The sequence below is a fragment of the Rhinolophus ferrumequinum genome, chromosome 10 (genome assembly GCF_004115265.2).
Source record: "Rhinolophus ferrumequinum isolate MPI-CBG mRhiFer1 chromosome 10, mRhiFer1_v1.p, whole genome shotgun sequence".
In the NCBI taxonomy this organism is placed as follows: Eukaryota; Metazoa; Chordata; class Mammalia; order Chiroptera; family Rhinolophidae; genus Rhinolophus; species Rhinolophus ferrumequinum.
This window is the reverse complement of record NC_046293.1, coordinates 5,543,788-5,562,190: the sequence shown is the minus strand read 5'-3', so window position 1 is coordinate 5,562,190 and position 18,403 is coordinate 5,543,788. Positions and strand designations below refer to the sequence as shown.

At 41.6% G+C, this 18,403-nt stretch overlaps 1 protein-coding gene across 1 annotated transcript in view; it reads right to left on the bottom strand.

Annotated features, from left to right (window-relative positions):
- ARFGAP3 (ADP ribosylation factor GTPase activating protein 3) overlaps positions 1-18,403 on the bottom strand; it is a 46,669-nt gene that overhangs the window by 9,432 nt on the left and 18,834 nt on the right. The window contains exons 7-12 of the mRNA XM_033117516.1: positions 15,350-15,406; positions 13,982-14,028; positions 13,267-13,409; positions 9,123-9,254; positions 8,542-8,664; positions 3,298-3,429 (exon numbers count right to left, since the gene is read on the bottom strand). Coding sequence (XP_032973407.1) covers positions 3,298-3,429; positions 8,542-8,664; positions 9,123-9,254; positions 13,267-13,409; positions 13,982-14,028; positions 15,350-15,406 — 634 coding nt within the window. The remainder of the gene's footprint in view (positions 1-3,297; positions 3,430-8,541; positions 8,665-9,122; positions 9,255-13,266; positions 13,410-13,981; positions 14,029-15,349; positions 15,407-18,403) is intronic.

The following is an 18,403-nucleotide window of genomic DNA, read 5'->3' as shown; positions in this document are numbered from 1 at the left end:
CACAGACAATGGAACTGTTAGGCTTTCAGCAGATTTTTCAGCAGGAACCTTGCAGGCCAGGAGATAGTGAGATGATACATTCAAAGTGTTGAAAGGACAAAAAAAGAACTGCCAACCACTAGGCTTGTCTCGCAAGAACTGCTAAAAGGATTTCTTCAAGCTGAAATGAAAGGATGCTAATTAGTATCATGAAAAGATATGAAAGCGTAAAACTTACTAGTAAAGGTTAAGTATATAGTCAAATTCAGAATATTCTAATACTGCAATTGTGGTGTGTAAATCACTTAATTCTAGTATAAAGGTTAAAAGACAAAAGTGCTAAAAGTAACTATAGCAACAATAATTTGTTAGTGGATAAATTGTTAGTTGATACACAACATAAAAAGATGTGAACTGTGACATTAAAAACATAAAATGTAGGCGGAGAGAGTAAAAGGGTGCCGTTTTTTGTTTTGTTTTGTTTTTATAAAGCTAGGAAACGTTTTCCTTTTTTTCCTTTCAATTTTATTTTATTTTATTTTTTGGGGGGGAACAGTGTGCTTCTCCAGGGCCCATCAGCTCTAAGTCACTGGACTTCAATCTAGTTGTGGAGGGCGCAGTTCACTGGACCATGTGGGAATCGAACCGGCAACCCTGTTGTTCAGGACTAGCACTCTAACCAACTGAGCCATCTGGCCGCCCCAAAGGGTATGGTTTTTGTATGCAATCTAAGTTAACTTGTTACGGTACCAGCTTAAAATAGGCTGCTACAACTATAGGATGTCTTATGTAAGCCTTATGGTAATCACAAAACAAAATCAACAGTAGGTACACCAAAGATAAAGAGAAAGGAATCAAATCACAAAGGAAGACAGCAAGAGAGGAGGAACAAGGGAACAACAAAACAAACAGAAAACAATGAGATGGCAATCATAAATCCTTACCTATCAATAATTACTTTAAATGTAAATGAATTAAATTCTCCAATCAAAAGACAGAGTGGCTGAATGAGTTAAAAAAACAAAAACAAAACAAGACACGACCATATGCTACCTATAAGAAAATCACTTCATTTTTATATATACAAAGGCTGAAAGTGAAGATGTGAAAAAAGATATTCCATGCAAGTGGAAACCAAAAGAGAGCTGGGATAGCCATACTTATATGAGACAAAAAAGACTTTAAGCCAAAAACTATAACAAGATACAAGGGTCCTCATATAATGATAAAGGGGTCAAGCTATCAAGAGGACATAACACTGTAAATATATATGCATCTAACATTGGAGCACCTAACTATATTAAGTGAATATTAATAGAGCTGAAGGGAGAAACAGACAGTACTACAGTAACAGGAGACGTCAATACCCCATTTTCAACAATGGACTGATCACCCAGACAGAAAATCAATAAGGAAAATTGGACTTGAACTTCGAGTATACCTTAGGCCAAATGGACGAACAGACATATTCAGGACATTCCATCAAATAGCATGTGAACACACATTCTCAAGTGCACATAGAACATTATCCAAGATAAATCATACGTTAGGTCACAAAACAAATTTAAATCACATGTTAGGTCTTAACAAATTCAAGAAGATTGAAATCTATTAAGTATCATTTCTAACCACAATGGTATGAAAGTAGAAATCAGTAACAGAAGGAAAACTGGAAAATTTACAAATAGTAGAAATTACACATTACTGAACAACCAACGTGAAGAAGAAATTAAAAAAATATGTAGAAACAAATGAAAATGGAAACAAAATATACCAGAACTTAACAGCCAAAGCAGTTCTAAGAGGCAAGTTTATGGCCGTTATATGAAAAGGTGCTCAATGTCACTAATTATTTGGGAAACGCAAATCAAAACCACAATGAGACATCACCTCACACCTGTCAGAATGGCTACTATCAAAAAGACAAAAGATGTGTTAGTGAGGATTGGAGAAAAGGGAACCATCATTGTGCACTGTTAGTGGGATCGTAAATTAGTACAGTCATTATGGAAAACAGTATGAAGGTTCCTCAAGAAATTAAAAATAGAACTAGCATATGATCCAGTAATCCCACTTCTCAGTGTATATCTAAAGGAAACAAAATCCTAAAGAGATATCCTAAAGAGATATCTGCACTCTCCCATGTTTATTGCAGCATTATTCACAATAGCCAAGACATGGAAGCAACCTTTATGGCTGTCAATGGGTGAACGGGTAAAGAAAATGTGTTACACACACACACACACACACACACACAATGCAATATTATTCCATTATAAAAAAAGAAGGAAATCCTGCCATTTGTGACAACATGGATGAACCTAGAAGATATTACGTTAAGTGCAATAAGCCAGAGAAAGACAAATACTGTATGATCTCATTTCTAAGTGGAATCTAAAATTAAAAAAATAAAAGTCAAACTCATAGAAACAGAGTAGAATGGTGGGTCCCAGGGGCTGGGAAGTAGAGAAAAGCGGCAGCTGTTGGTCGAGGGGTACACATTTCCATTTATAAGGTGAGTAAGTTCTGGGGATGTGATGCACAGCACGGTGACTGTAGTTAATACTGTCGTATATTCTTGAAATGTGCTAAGAGAGTAGATCTCAGCACAAAAAAACAAAACCCCCCAGCAAAATGGGTTAAATTAATTTGAGGTGAGGCAAATACGTTTCTTACTTATAATGTATACATATGCCATTTTACTTTTTTAAAAGCCAACAGCAGTAATTTTGTAAAAGGATTTTAGGCCACTTTGAAAAAGCCTACAATTCTAATAAAAAATGAACAAACATCCAAACCACACATTTGAAAGAATTTTCCATTTAAAATAGGCCTGTTCTTTCACTCTTCAGATCCACAGATCAATTAGCAAATACTGAAGACACATTATGTAGGCTACCAAATGAGTCAGATGTGCGTACATTCCAGTTACCTGGGACAATTTCTGGTCACACCTGCTGTCCCAACCTATTAGTAGTGTCCCTTGTACTCTCAACAGTTCCCTGGTTTGGACAATAAATTATACAGCCCTTCATTCGTGATCCCCAAGCTGGAGACGGTTCTTCGATGGCATAGCAAACTCAACAATACCCCTTTGACACTAAGACAAGTCAAAGGGGCCAGTCTTAAATGGCCAGTTAGTGCACGATCCCCTTTACACCACATTCGGGGAAAGGCAAAATCCTCAGGTCAGACACAGACCAGGATACAAAGAATATGCTTGAAACAGTAGAACAAAAGCATGTTACTGGTGTTGGAGCATTTCCCTAGACATCTGTGGGTTCACTATTTACAAACCCACTGTTTTGCTGTCCATACCTGTCTGAATAGCCTGTGGTTTTCAGAGCGGTGTCAGTGTCTTTGACGGTCTCCTTTTTCCAGTAGAAATCTGAACTGTCATCCCAGCTAGAAAAAGAACTCCTCCTTAGGCCAATCGGCTCGTCAAAGTACCTGCATGCAAAAGAGCAGAACAGTGAATTTGGAGGACTGCCCTTCCTGGCCCCCTTGAAGTTAAGGGCTGCCCTGTGACCTGAGCAGATACAAGGTGAGTCATTTTCAGGCCTGTACAGTGCCCCAGCTCAGCACGCCCAGTCCCCTCTTCCCTTGCCAAATGGAAGAGGCCGTGTTTTCCAGGTGCTGCAGCCTCAGGCAGGTGAAACCTCTATACATCTGGATGATCAAGGTGCCACCCGAAGGACAGGAAATCTAGACAATTGCCTGTACACTCACCTGACTTCAGTGAACAAGAAATAAACTATGGTTATGTTAAGATCTGGGGGATGTTTGTCACTGCAGCACAACCTAGCCTGTCTGCACAGCACGACATCTTTAAATGTTACCCACTATAGGTTACGTATTTCATTTTCTTTGGGTCTAGTTCCGCCAAGTTAGGGAGTCACACACCATGCAGCTGGGCCAGGAGAACCGACTGTACATGGGGCGCTCCTTGTTGGCGATCCCCGTCACCTTAGCCACACTGTCAGGCGGCAGTCCTAACGGCAACTACCACTTAACGTAAATGATGTAATGAACCTCCTCCAGAATCAGACACAAAGCTGCGGACTGCTGAATTGGGCTGTTCTGCGGATGCTCTTTCCGCCTGGAGCTTGATGTGAACTTGACCCATAAGCATCTCAGAGGAGATGCTGGCCTTCCGGGTTGGTTTACACTGTCGTTAGCTGAGCACCACTGAGCAGGGCAGTGCTCAGACAGCAAACCTCAAGGGCAGCTTTCGGTCCCGTGTGGTGAAAGACTGGCCTTTGCCCAGGTGCATCAGGGTTTGCTGGAACAGGACAGAGACTGACAGGGGAGATGCATGTGCCACAGCCCTCATACAAAGTGACTGTGCCATCTCAGAATTCATGACAGCTTCAGATGGAAAATGGCTGGCCAGATACGCCCTCCTTGTAAAGGTGGGGTTCAACAAGTTCAGAAGGCAGAGGCCGATTCCAAGGCTTAGGTCTTAGGAAAGGAGGATGATGGGAGACAATGGAGAGGTTTTCAAAATGTCACCCAGGCCTTCTGCAGAGAGTAAGAAGCACAAGGAACCAGGTGAGCACCAAGCTCCAACGTCACAAGGACTCGTTTAAAGACAGAAAGCCAGGGTAGTCCGAGGGGCCTGTGAGCAAAGGGGAATGTGAGAGCGCAGCAGGACAAACAGGCCAGGGACGCAGAAGAGCTAATACCTGGGGCAGGGGTGGGGGGAATGCCAAAAACAGATGGACTCTTTCCTGGAAGAAAAAAAAACGAAAAAGGGAGGAAGGCTAAACCTGCTGTTTGAAGCAGATGGTGTGACTTTATGTGGATAATAGAGAGAAAGAGGAACTTCCAAATGTAAATGTGGCTTCTGCCTTCTCTGGTGAGAGGGTCATTAAGAACAAATGTCGTTACAGCAGCCTCCTCTCTCCAGGAAGGGAAACAACTGTGTTCAAAGCACGTCTGGACTCCAGCTAGAAGCTGCGCAAGCTCTCCCTGGGACCCGTGGAGGAGCCCTGAGCCCTGGGCCCTGCAGGAGGAGCCAGCCAGCCCTCTTCAGAGAGAGACCAAGACAACCACGTGACTTGATGTCACATCAGGAAAGAAGTCGTGTGTTGGCCTGGAGAATTATACTCAGATATCTGAGCAGCTTATTCGTAAGGGCCCAAGGGAAAGAACGAAGACCAATTCATGATGAATTTAAGAAATAAGCACCCATGAAGGGCCGGCCTCATTACGGGAGGATACGGGCCAAGAGGCATATTCAGGTCCTGCCCTCACGGGGCTGCTGGTCTGAGCTCAGAAACCCCGGTGGGGGGGGCGGGGGTGGGGGGGCAGTATAGGCGGCACTTCTCATGGAGCTGCCTGGGGACTGAGGAACAGGCGGACTGCGTGGGGGGCTACACGGTCCCCGGAGGGTGTTGCAGTGTGGGGAGCACTGCACGGGGGTGCTTTTCACAACTCTGAGGTACTAGGACTTAGGATTTTGCAGACTCAGTATCACTCTAAGGAACTAGTTTTCATTCACAGAAACCAAAGTGCTTATCCTGGAACACAGGAGCATCCGTTTTAAAAACAAAGACTGGACTACTCAAAAATCAGAAGAGAGAAAGCCATTCTGCTGGAATCCCACTGCTTAGCAAGAGCCTGTCCTGTATCGTTCTACGCTGGGATGGGGGGTGACTTCCTACCATCCCCCACGAGAGGCTGTCTGTGCTCTCACACAATGCAGGGGGCACGGAGCAGCTCCCCGGGAAACAGCTGCCCGCTGGAAGGATGGGTGACGGGCCGACTGATGGCCACAGTGCACTTGCCTTTCCTCAGAAACACAACAGCCTCCAAATCTGATCTCCAAACCTTTACTGACTTTCTACTGTTTCGATTGCTAGATCCCAGTTCTCAGTGCTTTTTACGTTTCTTTCTGCCCTCCCACTGTCTTCCTCCATCCTGAGCACATTACTGAAGATCCCCTGATAGAGCCCCTAATATCACATAAGTCACTGACGGCTGTAGACACCGTTCTTCCACTGAAGCCGCACTGCTCGACAAGGCTGAGCGAGCTTTCTACTTTCATTATTCTGTACTCAGTATATAATGACATTGTTTACCTCCTGGAAATAATGGCCCTCGATAAAAAACAAAAACCAATGATATGGTTGATCTTATTTTTAATAGAAACAGCACTCTTTCATAATTCATAATATTCAAGTTCTAATGGGCTAATGAATAAGTTGGAAGCAATGAGAGCTCTTCATGGAACTCATAAGCTTTCTTTCCGAAAGTTCATGTGGCTGCTTCTTATTGCCAAAGCCCTCAGAGCACCCTTGTTCTGCCAATAGTGGGTACAGGGGTGGGAGAGAAGGCGTTTATGTTCCTTATGATAAACAATGCCCCAGGGTCTCTGGCAGGAGGCCAGCAGCTGTGGTCTGCATAAACACACTGTCTGCTCCCAGGTTTCAAACCATAAATAATTGTTCCAGAGCGACGAAGTCCTCCAGGGCTAACTCTTGCGACCACACGGTTGGAGGAGGAGAGCCCGCAGGACCCCTGGAGCTCCCGACAAGGCCGGAGCCTGTCAGTGACCTGGAGCCGGGAGGCTCTCCAGAAGTTTCTCAGGCCTGTGTCCCAGCAGTGCTGATTTAACTTTTTCAATCCATTAATTGATTTCAAGTTTGTTCTCCAAAATGTGTCAAAACTCCACAGAAAATAATTACAGTATTTATATTTTTAAGTAAGTACAGTCAAGGTGCTACGTTTTATTAAAATAAATGATTGCTTTAAAGTATAAAAATTTCCTGTTGTTATTCATTCTTGAAAAACACAAAAATACAGAAAAATGTACACCTGTTTTCCTAAACTTCCTTTCTGGACCACTGAGCTTGTGGGGTAAAGTCGAACGCAGTAGCCGGCGGCATGGAAATATCATTCGACGATAGACAAACATCGCAGCGAGAACGTTAACTCATTTCTTTCCTTTCCTTTCCTACGCTCTCATCTGTCGGAGTCGCTAGTGAGCAGTGAACTCATCAGAAGATGTGGGGAACCTGCCAGGTGAGTGAGGAGCCTGCGGGACCACCTGGACCACCCTCTGAGGGAGACACTCGCCCTCAGTTAACGTGCGCACTTAAAACGGTCTGACCTGCCCGCCCCAGCCTCCACATGCAGTTAGACATTTGATTTCAACGTGTAGAAAGTGTACTTAAACAGCATGGAGAGGCAGGTTGGGTGTTACCTCTAAGTAAACTGAAACCTGGTGTGTTACACCAGTTACTCGTCAGGCAAATATAAAACCATCTCTGAAAGTAACGACGGGACACCACTACACAATGAACTTTTTTTTGGGTACAATATCTGGACTTGAAATAATCTGAAGCTACGCTAAGCGAGTTTTTAAGGACAGTATTCTCTGGGAACTCTGGTAGGAGAATCATGAAACATGTATCTGTTATGTATGTGAAACCGCTTCGAGCCTGTGTGATTGCCAGACATCCGTCATGCCCTTCGAGACGGGAGTGAGGGGGCCTCTGCTTGAGCACGCCCGTTACCGACAGGCACACATTCGATCTCCCCAAACTCCTAACCCCGAAGGTGGCCCTCAATGTAGTCGACTGAAGTATCTAATAGTGATAAAACATTGAGACGGAGTCACACGTCTCCTGAATTGAATTTCCATATAATAACAGCAGCTAAACATAACATTAATAGCCAAGCGCTATTTCAAGTGCTCTATTTGTGTTAACTCATTTAACTCTCACACAACCCTGAGAGGCAGATATTGCGTCTATCTCTAACTTACAGACAGGTTACGTAACTTGGCCAAGGTCACGCCGTCATTAAGTGGCAGAGCCAGGATTCAGACCCAGGCCGCCTGGCTCCTCGGCCGACCCTCTTGCCCCCTCAGCTTCTAAGCTGGTGCCCACCTCTAGTAATTTCCTAAGTTCACTTGGGGCCTTTCTAGCAGGACTCTCGTGCTGGTCAGGTTGTTGGAGGAACCTCACAAAGAGAGTGGATTCAGGTGCAAACCTGCGGTCCCTGCCCCTGCAGGCCGCCGGAACCTGAACCACGGCACTCTCCATGGTCAGCTTCACACAGGGGTCAGGCGGCTCATCTGATCAGATGGTGAGCACTCAGGGACAGGGAGAGGCTTTGTCCTGGGAGCCCTCAGCATGTGACAGCGTTTTTATTCATAACTGCACACACACAACGCGAGTTTACTCAATACTCTGCCCTGCTGACTGGAGACTCCCGAGCTGGTGTTCTGGAAGGCTCCGCTGTGAAATGTCCCAACTGTGGGAATAAGACTAAACAAATTTCTCCAATTTCCCATTTTAGATGAACAAGACTTTCTTACCTCTAATTTCAACTCTTGGTCGCTGATTTCATTGTCAAACATTTTAATATTAGCAAACACTGTCCACTTATGAATGTTTCCCCAATGTTTTTCAAAGGATACCCTTGACTCCAGCCATAGCTTTTAAAAACAATGAAGTAAACTGATCTGTATTTGCTCCTAATGCAAATAAATTAGTAAGTTCATATTAATCACTGCTTTTTGAAGTAACACCAAGGATGATTTTAGCAGATTACCTTGAGCTGGAAGTAAAATAGGAATCCTCGTGGTCATCACTGTACTTTTTTCTTGGTTTTGCTATGACTGGTGTTTCCTGTTCAATGGTTTGCATATCTGAAGTCACTGAATGTGAAATACCACTTGAGAAAACAGAATAAAATGGAAAAAAAAAGTTATATTAGTTTGTGAAGACATTTGTGTTCACCAAAGAATGAATGTTTTAATCTATACTCAACAAAAATAAATTGATTAGTGAGATTACAAACATGAACAATAAAACTTTTTTTTGGGGGGGGTATAAGCATTGGAAAATACTGAACCTTAGTAAGGACTGTAACTAATTACACAAAATACAGCCATACCTATCAGTTATGCTTATCGCATTCACTTAATGACAAGTCAGATCTATTTCCTTTTTTCTAAGAATCAAGTTTGAAAGTTTTCATGCTAAACTGAACACTAGAGGAAAACAAAAGAATTGAAGAAAGGAAGGAATAATGAGAAAATACTGCTAAAGTTGAAAATACAGAGAAAAATCCATTCAGGATTAGCAAACTGGTTTAAATTCTGAAATCCCATAAAGTAGAGTCTCACCTACCTTCTGCAATTTCCAAATCCCATGCCAAGCCTCTCTGACTCCATCTTTTTTTTGTCACTCATGTTCATCTTTTCTTCATCTTTCTTCATTTGAATTTCAAGATCCTTATAGGCTAATCGTAATGATGAAACACTGCCAGAAAAAACAGATGCTCCTTAATTTAGTTTTAATTCTGTGTCTTAAGTTAAAATACTAAGCAAAATTAAGCATGTCACTTATACTTTTAGCTTTGTGCTTCTTTCCATAATTAACAATTACGAAGGCAAGTCAGCATTTTTTTCTGTCTTCTTTGAGTAGATGCTCAAGAAAATCTGGTTGCTGCTGAACCTACATTACGGTCCTAGTTTACATTACCTATTATCCTATAACAACAATTTAATACTACCTATTATAGAATAACACAATATATACCAAAATCATTTCTCCGGAGGTTAGTAAAAAGCAGAATTCCTTACCGGAACTAATATTTTGTTACATTTCAACGTTACATATGAAAAATAAGAAGTTAGTCTCATTGGTTTGCTTTGGTTTGCGACAAAAAATACATAAATATGACTTTACAAATAGATAAATTAAGAAGGGGTTACTTATTAGCAAAAGGATTCTTCGGTTTACAAGAAAATTCCCCATAGATTCTCTTTATGTAATCAGGCTTCTGAAAGCATTTAAAATGGAATAATCATTCCTCTGTAGATTTTTCTGCACTACTGGTCAGATGCTAGGCATCTATTTATCAGATACCTGTTACGAATAATACACCGATAATACATCTTTATAAAAAGATGTATAAAACACTGTCCCTTACTGTCAGGTTTCTAAAATGCTAAAACACTTAATTTTTCATGAAGAAAACTATGCCCATATTAGCAATAATGAGCGTGTTTTATCATATGTACGAAAGCAACAAAACTTCAGGGCCCTTTAAAGTGATATATCTACCTTATCGGGATTTCTAAGCTATCATCCATTTTATAAAGTTGTGTCAAAGGTTAAGAACTCCTCATAAGCAAAGTACTATATAAATTCCATAACAATATAAATGCATTTCTGTATAGGAACAGGGAATGATAACAGAATTTCTTACTCAGAAAAAGTAATCTTGCTTTTACTGTTTCCTTCCTTAATGAGTCCAGCAGAATTTCTTTGTTTTGTTTTAATCTGACAGTTTGTTCCCTTTACTACTCTTCCTACAGAACAGGTTATGGCAATATACCCATTTTATTACTCAGAAAAAAAAATAATACTCTTTCAAGTATAACTTTTGGAGGAAAACAATAGATTTCTTTAAAATCATGAACAGACAGAACTATAGCAACAGATTCTTCTGGAGAATACGAGCGGGTAGGAATGAAAAAACTCTACTAGAAAGATAATGAGTGGGAACGTTTTCCTTCTTAGGACATCTGACATGGGATTGGGTCTGCCACTCGTTAAAAGCACGCACTTGAACTTCCAGACTTACTGTAACACGGCTCTGGAAGCGCTAATGGAATTAAGAAGTCAGGACTCCGTGTTTCTCAGAACTGCTGGAGCCCTTCCCAGTACCAGCTCGAGGGAGGGCGTGAAGACACTCTGACCATGAAAGGGGGTGGCTCTGGGCGGCAGCCCTGTCTCTTCCGCTCTGCCTACCCACTGTGCACAGACACCTCTGGGCGTGACCGAGAGACTGCCAGAAGGTGAGGATCAGGCTGCTTCACCGACAGCAGTTTCACAGTCTGGCGATACAAGATACAGCACTGTTCCTGGCATTTGCTAAATTGAAATAACTTTATTTACAGCCATTAAAAAAATCAACTTGGAGAAGAACCGCACTCTCACATCTTAAGGATGAACACAACAGGAGCTCTCTCGTAGCTGGCATGGCCTGGTCTGTGGAGACTGAGCTGGGAGGGGTCAGAGAGGAGGCTGTGGCCCAGGCACTGTGGGGCGGCTGCTCTGAACAGGCCAAGACAGTTGTTAAATTGGGTTCCCAAGTCAAAGTCACAAATCCCATGACCTGCAGCTTTGCTTTTATGGTGCATTAAACCGTCCTAATGAAAGACATACTAAAGGCTGGTACTGCTTCTGGTATTAATAACCGGAGCTGTGGGGAGGCGCTCTTGCTTTCTGTGTTCCGTGTCTTTTGTTCTCACGAGGCTTAGGATTTTACACACTCTCTGGGAAAAGCTCATGTGTGAGCGATCTGGACAGAGCCCACTCCCAAATACCGAGAGAAGCTGTCCAAACACTCAGATTTAACCCTTCCTCTTTCCCAGAGTCAAAAACGTAGCTTCGTCAGAGAAATTAAAATGAGACAACACCAAATAAATTTTACGTAAATCATTTCAAACCATACCTAACCTAAATGCGGTTTAGTGCTGCCCTCTATGTTCTATGAATTCAATGACAACGAGAAATAACTACCAATTTCAAATGATCTGGGCTTACCATTGAAATGCCGCTTGGCCAACTGTTAGTAGGAATAGTAAGAAAGCACCTTGGTTGAGCACTTAGTATGCACCACACTGGTTAATGTACTTTAATGAGTATTAACTAAGCTAATCCTCAAAACAACCTCATAAAACAGGTGTGGTTATTTTCTTCATTACACAGTCTGCAGTAACTCAAGCTCAAACTGATAAAATACATATGAACATAAGAGAAAACGCCATGTAAATAAAATAAACACACATAAAAATAAATGCACGTTGCCTTTCCTTCCGTGTTGACTCATCTGCTGTGATCTTTTATACCCGCTCTCGTACACTTGCCAGATGCCCATAGTTCTCTTCTGTTTTCAACACAAATGAAAAGCTTTCAAGAGCCTTAGATAGACTTAAAACCAGTCTCCTGACTGGCCTCCTGGCTTCCAGTTTCTTCCCCGTTCTCTTCGCCCTGGATGTCACTACCAAACCCGATTTCCCAAACACACCAGCGTCTCAGAGAAGGTGTGAAAGCAGAGGCCTGGCTCCAGGGCGCCCCACCTTACCAGGCAGGCCCCCCGCAGTACAAACACCTTAAATCCCTCTTCGTTCTCTTAAAGTCTTCCTTCTGCCTCTCCTCTGAGCCAAGTCTGCCTCTGAGACCCCTTCAAGATTCAGGCTCAAAACCTCTGGAGACCACAATACCCACAGCCCTCCATCATATATTCAGAATTTTGTCACCAAGTCTAATGGGGCTTCACATTATAAACACTTTTCTCATTATTGAGGTACCAGTCATGTACCATAAAATGAACGCTTTTAAAGTATATAATTCAGTGGTGCTTCGTATATTCACGAAGTTGTACTACCACCACCATCTAATTCCAGAACATTCTCTTCACCCCAAAAAGAAACCCTGGACCCATTAGGAGTCACTCCCCATTCTCCCTGCCCCCGGCAAACACTGGTTGGCTTCCTGTCTCTATGGATTTACTTGGACTGGACATTTCATATACCTGGAGTCCTACAGCATGTGGTCTTTGTGACTGGCTTCTTACTTAGCAAACTTTTCAGGGTTCATCCCTGTTATAGCACCTGTTAGCACTTTATTCCTTTTCATGGCTGAATAACATCCATTGCACGGATCCTTTTCATCACTTGACCTGGGCTGTTTCCACCTCTTGGCTACAGGGATTAATGCTGCTATGAACACTCACGTACAGCTTTTGTGTGAACGTGTGGACGTATGTTTGAATTTCTCTCAGGCGTGGAACTGCTGGGTCGTATGGTGGCTCCCTGTTTAACTTGTTACATGGCCACCAGCAGTGGATGAGGGGTCCGATTTCTCTACATTTTCGCCAACACTTATTCTTGCCTGGCCTCTTGAGGACGGCCATCCCGGGGAGTGCAGTGGGGGCTGACGGTGCATCTCCCTGCTGACTAATGATGCTGAGCTTCTTCCAGGTGTAAATGCCTCCTGACACATCTGTCTTTCCCTTCCCGTGGACACCACCCCAATCCCACCCTCACAACTTCAACAGGAAATTGGTGCCGCTCTCCCTCACCACTAGGCCCTCAACCTTCCAACGCACACAATGATGAGACGTAAGGTTTCATAAAACTAAATCTTGCATTAGTTTTCACACACAAAAATAAACGGCATTTGGAAAGTAAATCTGGGCGTTGTTTAATTAATAGTTTTATTCACTAAGAATGTATTACTTTACCTAAATTAAACTTACATCGATTCTTCCTTAGGCGCTGCCTTGGCCTGAAGGTCTTCCTGTGCCTTCATTTTATCCACAGCTTGGGCTTGTTTTTCAATTTCATTAAAGCACGTATTCGTCAGTTTCTGGGCTCCCAAACTTCCTTTTTTGGCCCCAAGCTAGAAGAGACGTAAGATTATATTCTACCCAACCTGTCTGAAGACTTTTGCAAGAACAGTTCGCGTAATGGCAGGAGCTCTAGGGAGTGGGCATATTATTCTGTCATTTACAGAGGAGGAGCTGGAGCTCATGCACCTTGAGCGACTGGACCAAGATCACACAGCAGTAAGTGATGAGGACGTCAGGATTCGAAACCTGCTGCCTGCCTCCACAGCAGGGGCTCTAAAAGGAATCATGGTATCTGAAAGCTGAACAGATGACAGCCCTCCAGGTCTCACGAGACCTGAGCATTGCTCAGAGAAACACAAATATGATAGAAACTGCCACAGCGCCTTTGCTGATATTTTTAAGTATTTTGTCATTGACAGAAGAAAAGTTAAACACTCATTCTAGAAAATCTCACTAAGAGTAACATTCACCTCATTGAACAAAACATAGACTCTTTATCAAAGCCATATTATTTATTATAATATGGCTCAAAATAATAAAACTAAAACGACAAAGCTGGTTTTCTTGAGTGTGCAAGCTATTTTAGAGATGCATTGCCAGGTACTTTGTACATCATACTCACCCCTTTTTTAGCTTGATTTGGCTTCTTTTTTATGATAGAGGAAACTTCTGTCAAAAAATACAAAGTTTAAAGTCAGACCAATAGAAATACATACTTTTTCTATTTTTAGTATATTTTTTTAAAAAATTCTAACATACTGTATATTATTAAGAGACATTTTCCACATTAGTTTGTCATCAGGTGACAGTGGATGAGTGCATTTTGGAGGAAAGGAGCTTCATCAAATGAGTACTGAACATTTCCATGTAACATCCAAACTCGGAGAAAACATATTTTTGGACAGCACACGGAACCGAGATAAAGGGCCTGAGCGGTCCCTGTTCGTCGCTTTCTTCAGGAGCACTTCTTAGTATATTAGAATACACTCTCCTATTAACCTCCACTCTTCAAAAACTTTCAAATTATTTCAAAATGTAAAGTTTGTGAGGCGTTATGTATACAACGAAAACAGTCAGTGATGTCTTTTCCACTTTGATTTACAAACAGATTTTATCATATTAACCAAGAACAAATATTAAAGTATCCTATCGTTTTAGTAGCCACATTTTCTAAATTGCACAAAAATATATGACGCTTTTAGAGGAAGTTTCTAAAAAATTGTTTCCTGGGTAAATTTTAGTCAGAGATTATAAATTCTGTTTGTAGAATTATGTTTAAGAGACCCAGTAAGAATAAAATTTTAATTTTTTATTACAAAGATGAGAATGTGCTGTAATAAGAAAAGGTAGCATAAAACCACAAACAACAAAAGATTAAAATCTTTAGCTCTAATGAGAGGATAACATCATTTCATTTCAAGTATAAAAAAGAGATCCATGGAAATTTTTCTTTTCACTACTCTTTTAGGTTTGTAATCTGCTCCCAAACTCCTACAAGTCTATTAATATGCGATGGAAATATCTAGAATATTTCGACTAGTTTAGTTATTTTTCACCAAAGCGGTTGCTTCCCAATTAATGCAGTATAATAGGCACAAATTTCAGGTTTTACTTCCCTAATAATGAAAAATTTAAGTTCACCTATTATAAAATCAGAAAGAGAAGAGAATGCTAACAGGTCTTGAGTAAATAGGAATTGTGTGGCTGCTCTGACCTCTGCTTATGTTGGGAACACAAACCAGAGCAACGTGACCCTGCACCTCCAAAGCCTCCCCGGCTGTCTCAGCCAGGTGCACGGGCTGCTGCATGACGTCTCCATCAAGCTGGCTTCATCAGAGTGGCGTGTTCGTGTGATCAGGTCTCATTAACAGGTTATAGATTAATGGTCATGTTGCCATACTGCTCTATAAAGTCTAAGGAGAGGTAGAATCCATTTTTCCCTCATGGATCTCACTCTCGAAAGCAGAATAAAGAGTCTTATGCACATTACCTAAAGCAGCCTTTGTTGGTACGTTAAGACCTTCCACGCTCGGTCCTTGTGCTGGTCCTGAAAGTTAAAAATATCGATATTAATTCAGAAAACAGACTCATCAAACATCCTTGGAATATGTAAGACATCCAACTTGCTTAGTAGTACATATCTTATGCAATTTTGTCAATGATCGTCTTTCCATTTTCTATTTTATCATTATAAGAATTTTGATTTCAAAGTCCATTAAAATAGAAGTGTATTTGTTATACAGTTGCTTTATAGAATAAAAGTGTTAGTCATCTCCCTAATTAATATCATTCAGAATTCTACCTTGTGATCTGGTGTTTTAAAGTAAACTGTTCTGAGTTACCTGCTACATATGGACTATCTACCCAACATACACTAACATTTAGAGATTCTAATGCTAATTATAGCAATGATAGAAACCTAAATTTTCAGTTGTCAGGAAATCTGCCCTGTTTTCTAGTTTACCTGAAAAAGGATCCTGGGGCACCAAATGGCTCAGTTTTTAAGAATTTTCAAAATTCTTAAAAAACAAACAAAAAACCTGATCCTAATTAATGGCTCTTTTAAGTCTTTATTTTAAAAATATGTTGTTATTTTAATGAATTTTATTTGTTCTTTTAAAAATAGATAAAATGTACTATATCTATGTAATGAAATGTTATCTGGCCATTAAAAAAAGAAGAAATACTGACAGGCTACAACATGGATGAACCTTTAAAAGATTACGCTAAGCGAAAGAAGCCAGTCACAAAAGGCCATAGATTGTATGATTCCTTATATATGAACTGTCCAGAATAGATAAATCCATAGAGACGGGAAGCAGACTAGTGGTTGCCAGGGGCTGGGGGCAGGGGAGAATGGGGAGTGATTATTGATGGGTATGGGGTTTCTTTTGGGGACGCTGGAATTAGATCGTGGTGATGGTGGCACAATCTGGTGAAGTACTAACCACCAGTGAATTGTATTAAAACAGTGAATTTTATAGTGTATGAATTATATGTCAATAAAGCTGCTATTTAAAAATGGCTAGCTCAACAGAAGAAACTCAACGGTTTTGTTTTTTTAATAAATATTTAAAAGGTAAGCGCTAGGGAAGGCATTTAAATAGGCACAGCAGGATGAGTGAGAACGATGATATTTTGTAGAAAAAGAACTGACTATGCATTTATTTGTCACCTACTATGGGCCAGGGACCGCTTTGGGCCATGAAGAAACAGCAGAGTATTTCAGACCTCCCTTTCCAGTTGTTAAATTTCTTTTGTTCTCTCCTTTTTCTTGTATAACCCTGAAACTTAGTCAAGACTGCACCTTGTTACTCAGGGCTGACAAATGAAATTCTGGGTTAAGCCTTGAGACAAGTCTCCCTAACTAACAGCTGCTTAAGAAAAATTCTGGACTGAGAAGAGAGAGGAAAGGGCTGTCGCAGGTGCAAAAGGAGATGGAATTCTAAATGATAAAAACGTTTAGGAGAAACTCTTCAGCTAAGAATGTAGATTAAAAAATATTTATAAGAATAGGCCGAATGGCTCAGTTGGTCAGAGCATGAGCTTTGAACAACGGGGTTGCTGGTTCGATTCCCACATGGGTCAGTGAGCTGCGCCCTCCACAACTAGACTGAAGACAATGAGCTGCTGCTGAGCTTCTGGAGGGGCGGCCGGATGGCTCAGTTGGTTAGAGCGCGAGCTCTCAACAACACAGTTGCTGGTTCAATTCCCGCATGGGGTGGTGGGCTGTGCCCCCTGCAACTAAAGATTGAAAATGGTGACTGGACTTGGAGCTGAGCTGTGCCCTCCACAACTGGATTGAAGGACAACGACTTGGAGCTGATGGACCCTGTAGAAATACACTGTCCCCCAATATTCCCCAATAAAATGTATTAAAAAGAAAATAAAATATTTACAAGAATAAAATCTTGTTCTGCATTTAGGTACCTTAGTTTTCTGTTAGTAAAATGAACTGAAACACCTGGACTGGAGAGGTTACGTGGATCTCCTGTGGCCTGTAACCTCCTGTCCCAGAAGGCTTTTATGCTAATAAGTTGTAACAGTAATAATATTCAAACGATCACCTGCACTTTCAGAAGGCACACACCCCAGCTTTTCTCTGTCAGTCAGCAGAGTGTTGGAATTATATTTCCTCTTCTCTCCTTATGGATAACGACAGACTGATCAATGGCTCAGGAAGATTCCTTATCTTATAACAGAACCTCTCCCTGAGGAGCTCACAGCCCAGTGGAAGGTACACACAGTGGACATGCAAGCTAAGGGACACGACAGCTCCCAGAGCTGATGTGTGCTGTGCTATGAGGAAGACAGTGTACATACATTGGCCGGCTGGCGGTGCTCTGTGGCTGGACACGGCCTCTCTGAGGAGAGGTCTTGGAGCTGAGACTCCAATAATGGGGTGGCCACATGACAACCAGGGTGACAGTCCCACTCCGAGCCAAACAGAAAGCAAACACAGGAAAGCAGCGAAGGGCCAGTGTGGCTGCAGTGCAGTGGACATCTGAGAAATCTAAAAGTTAAATGCCACTTGGAGACGTGTCAATGTCTTCTTTACAGGCATTTAGGGTCATGTGCATAAAAGATGAAATGTGAAAACAAATCACAGGTGCAAATCATACAAACCAGCCATGTTAGAGTTCTTTGCATATTAAGGAACTAAGCTTTTTGTCTACATATGAACTGCAAGTGTTTAATCATTTGTCTTCAAGGCACTTCTTCAGACCAGAAATGGCACATTTCTACTAGTCAGACCTACTAAGCTCTTCTTTCATGAGGCTTGACTATGCATAGCAGGGCTTCCCCATCCCAGGATGATAAAAAACCTGTACCCATGTGTCTTCTAGTTCCCTCATATTTTAATGTTTTAGACTTAAATCTTTGCTCCACCTGAATTTAGTTTGGTGTAAAGAGTAATGAAGGAATCCTGCTTTATTTTATTATTTTTTCTAAAATGCGAGACATTTCTCCCAACTCCATTCATTGTTCCCCAGAATGCAGACGGTTCCTACCTCAATTCACTGATCGATCTACTTTTAGACCA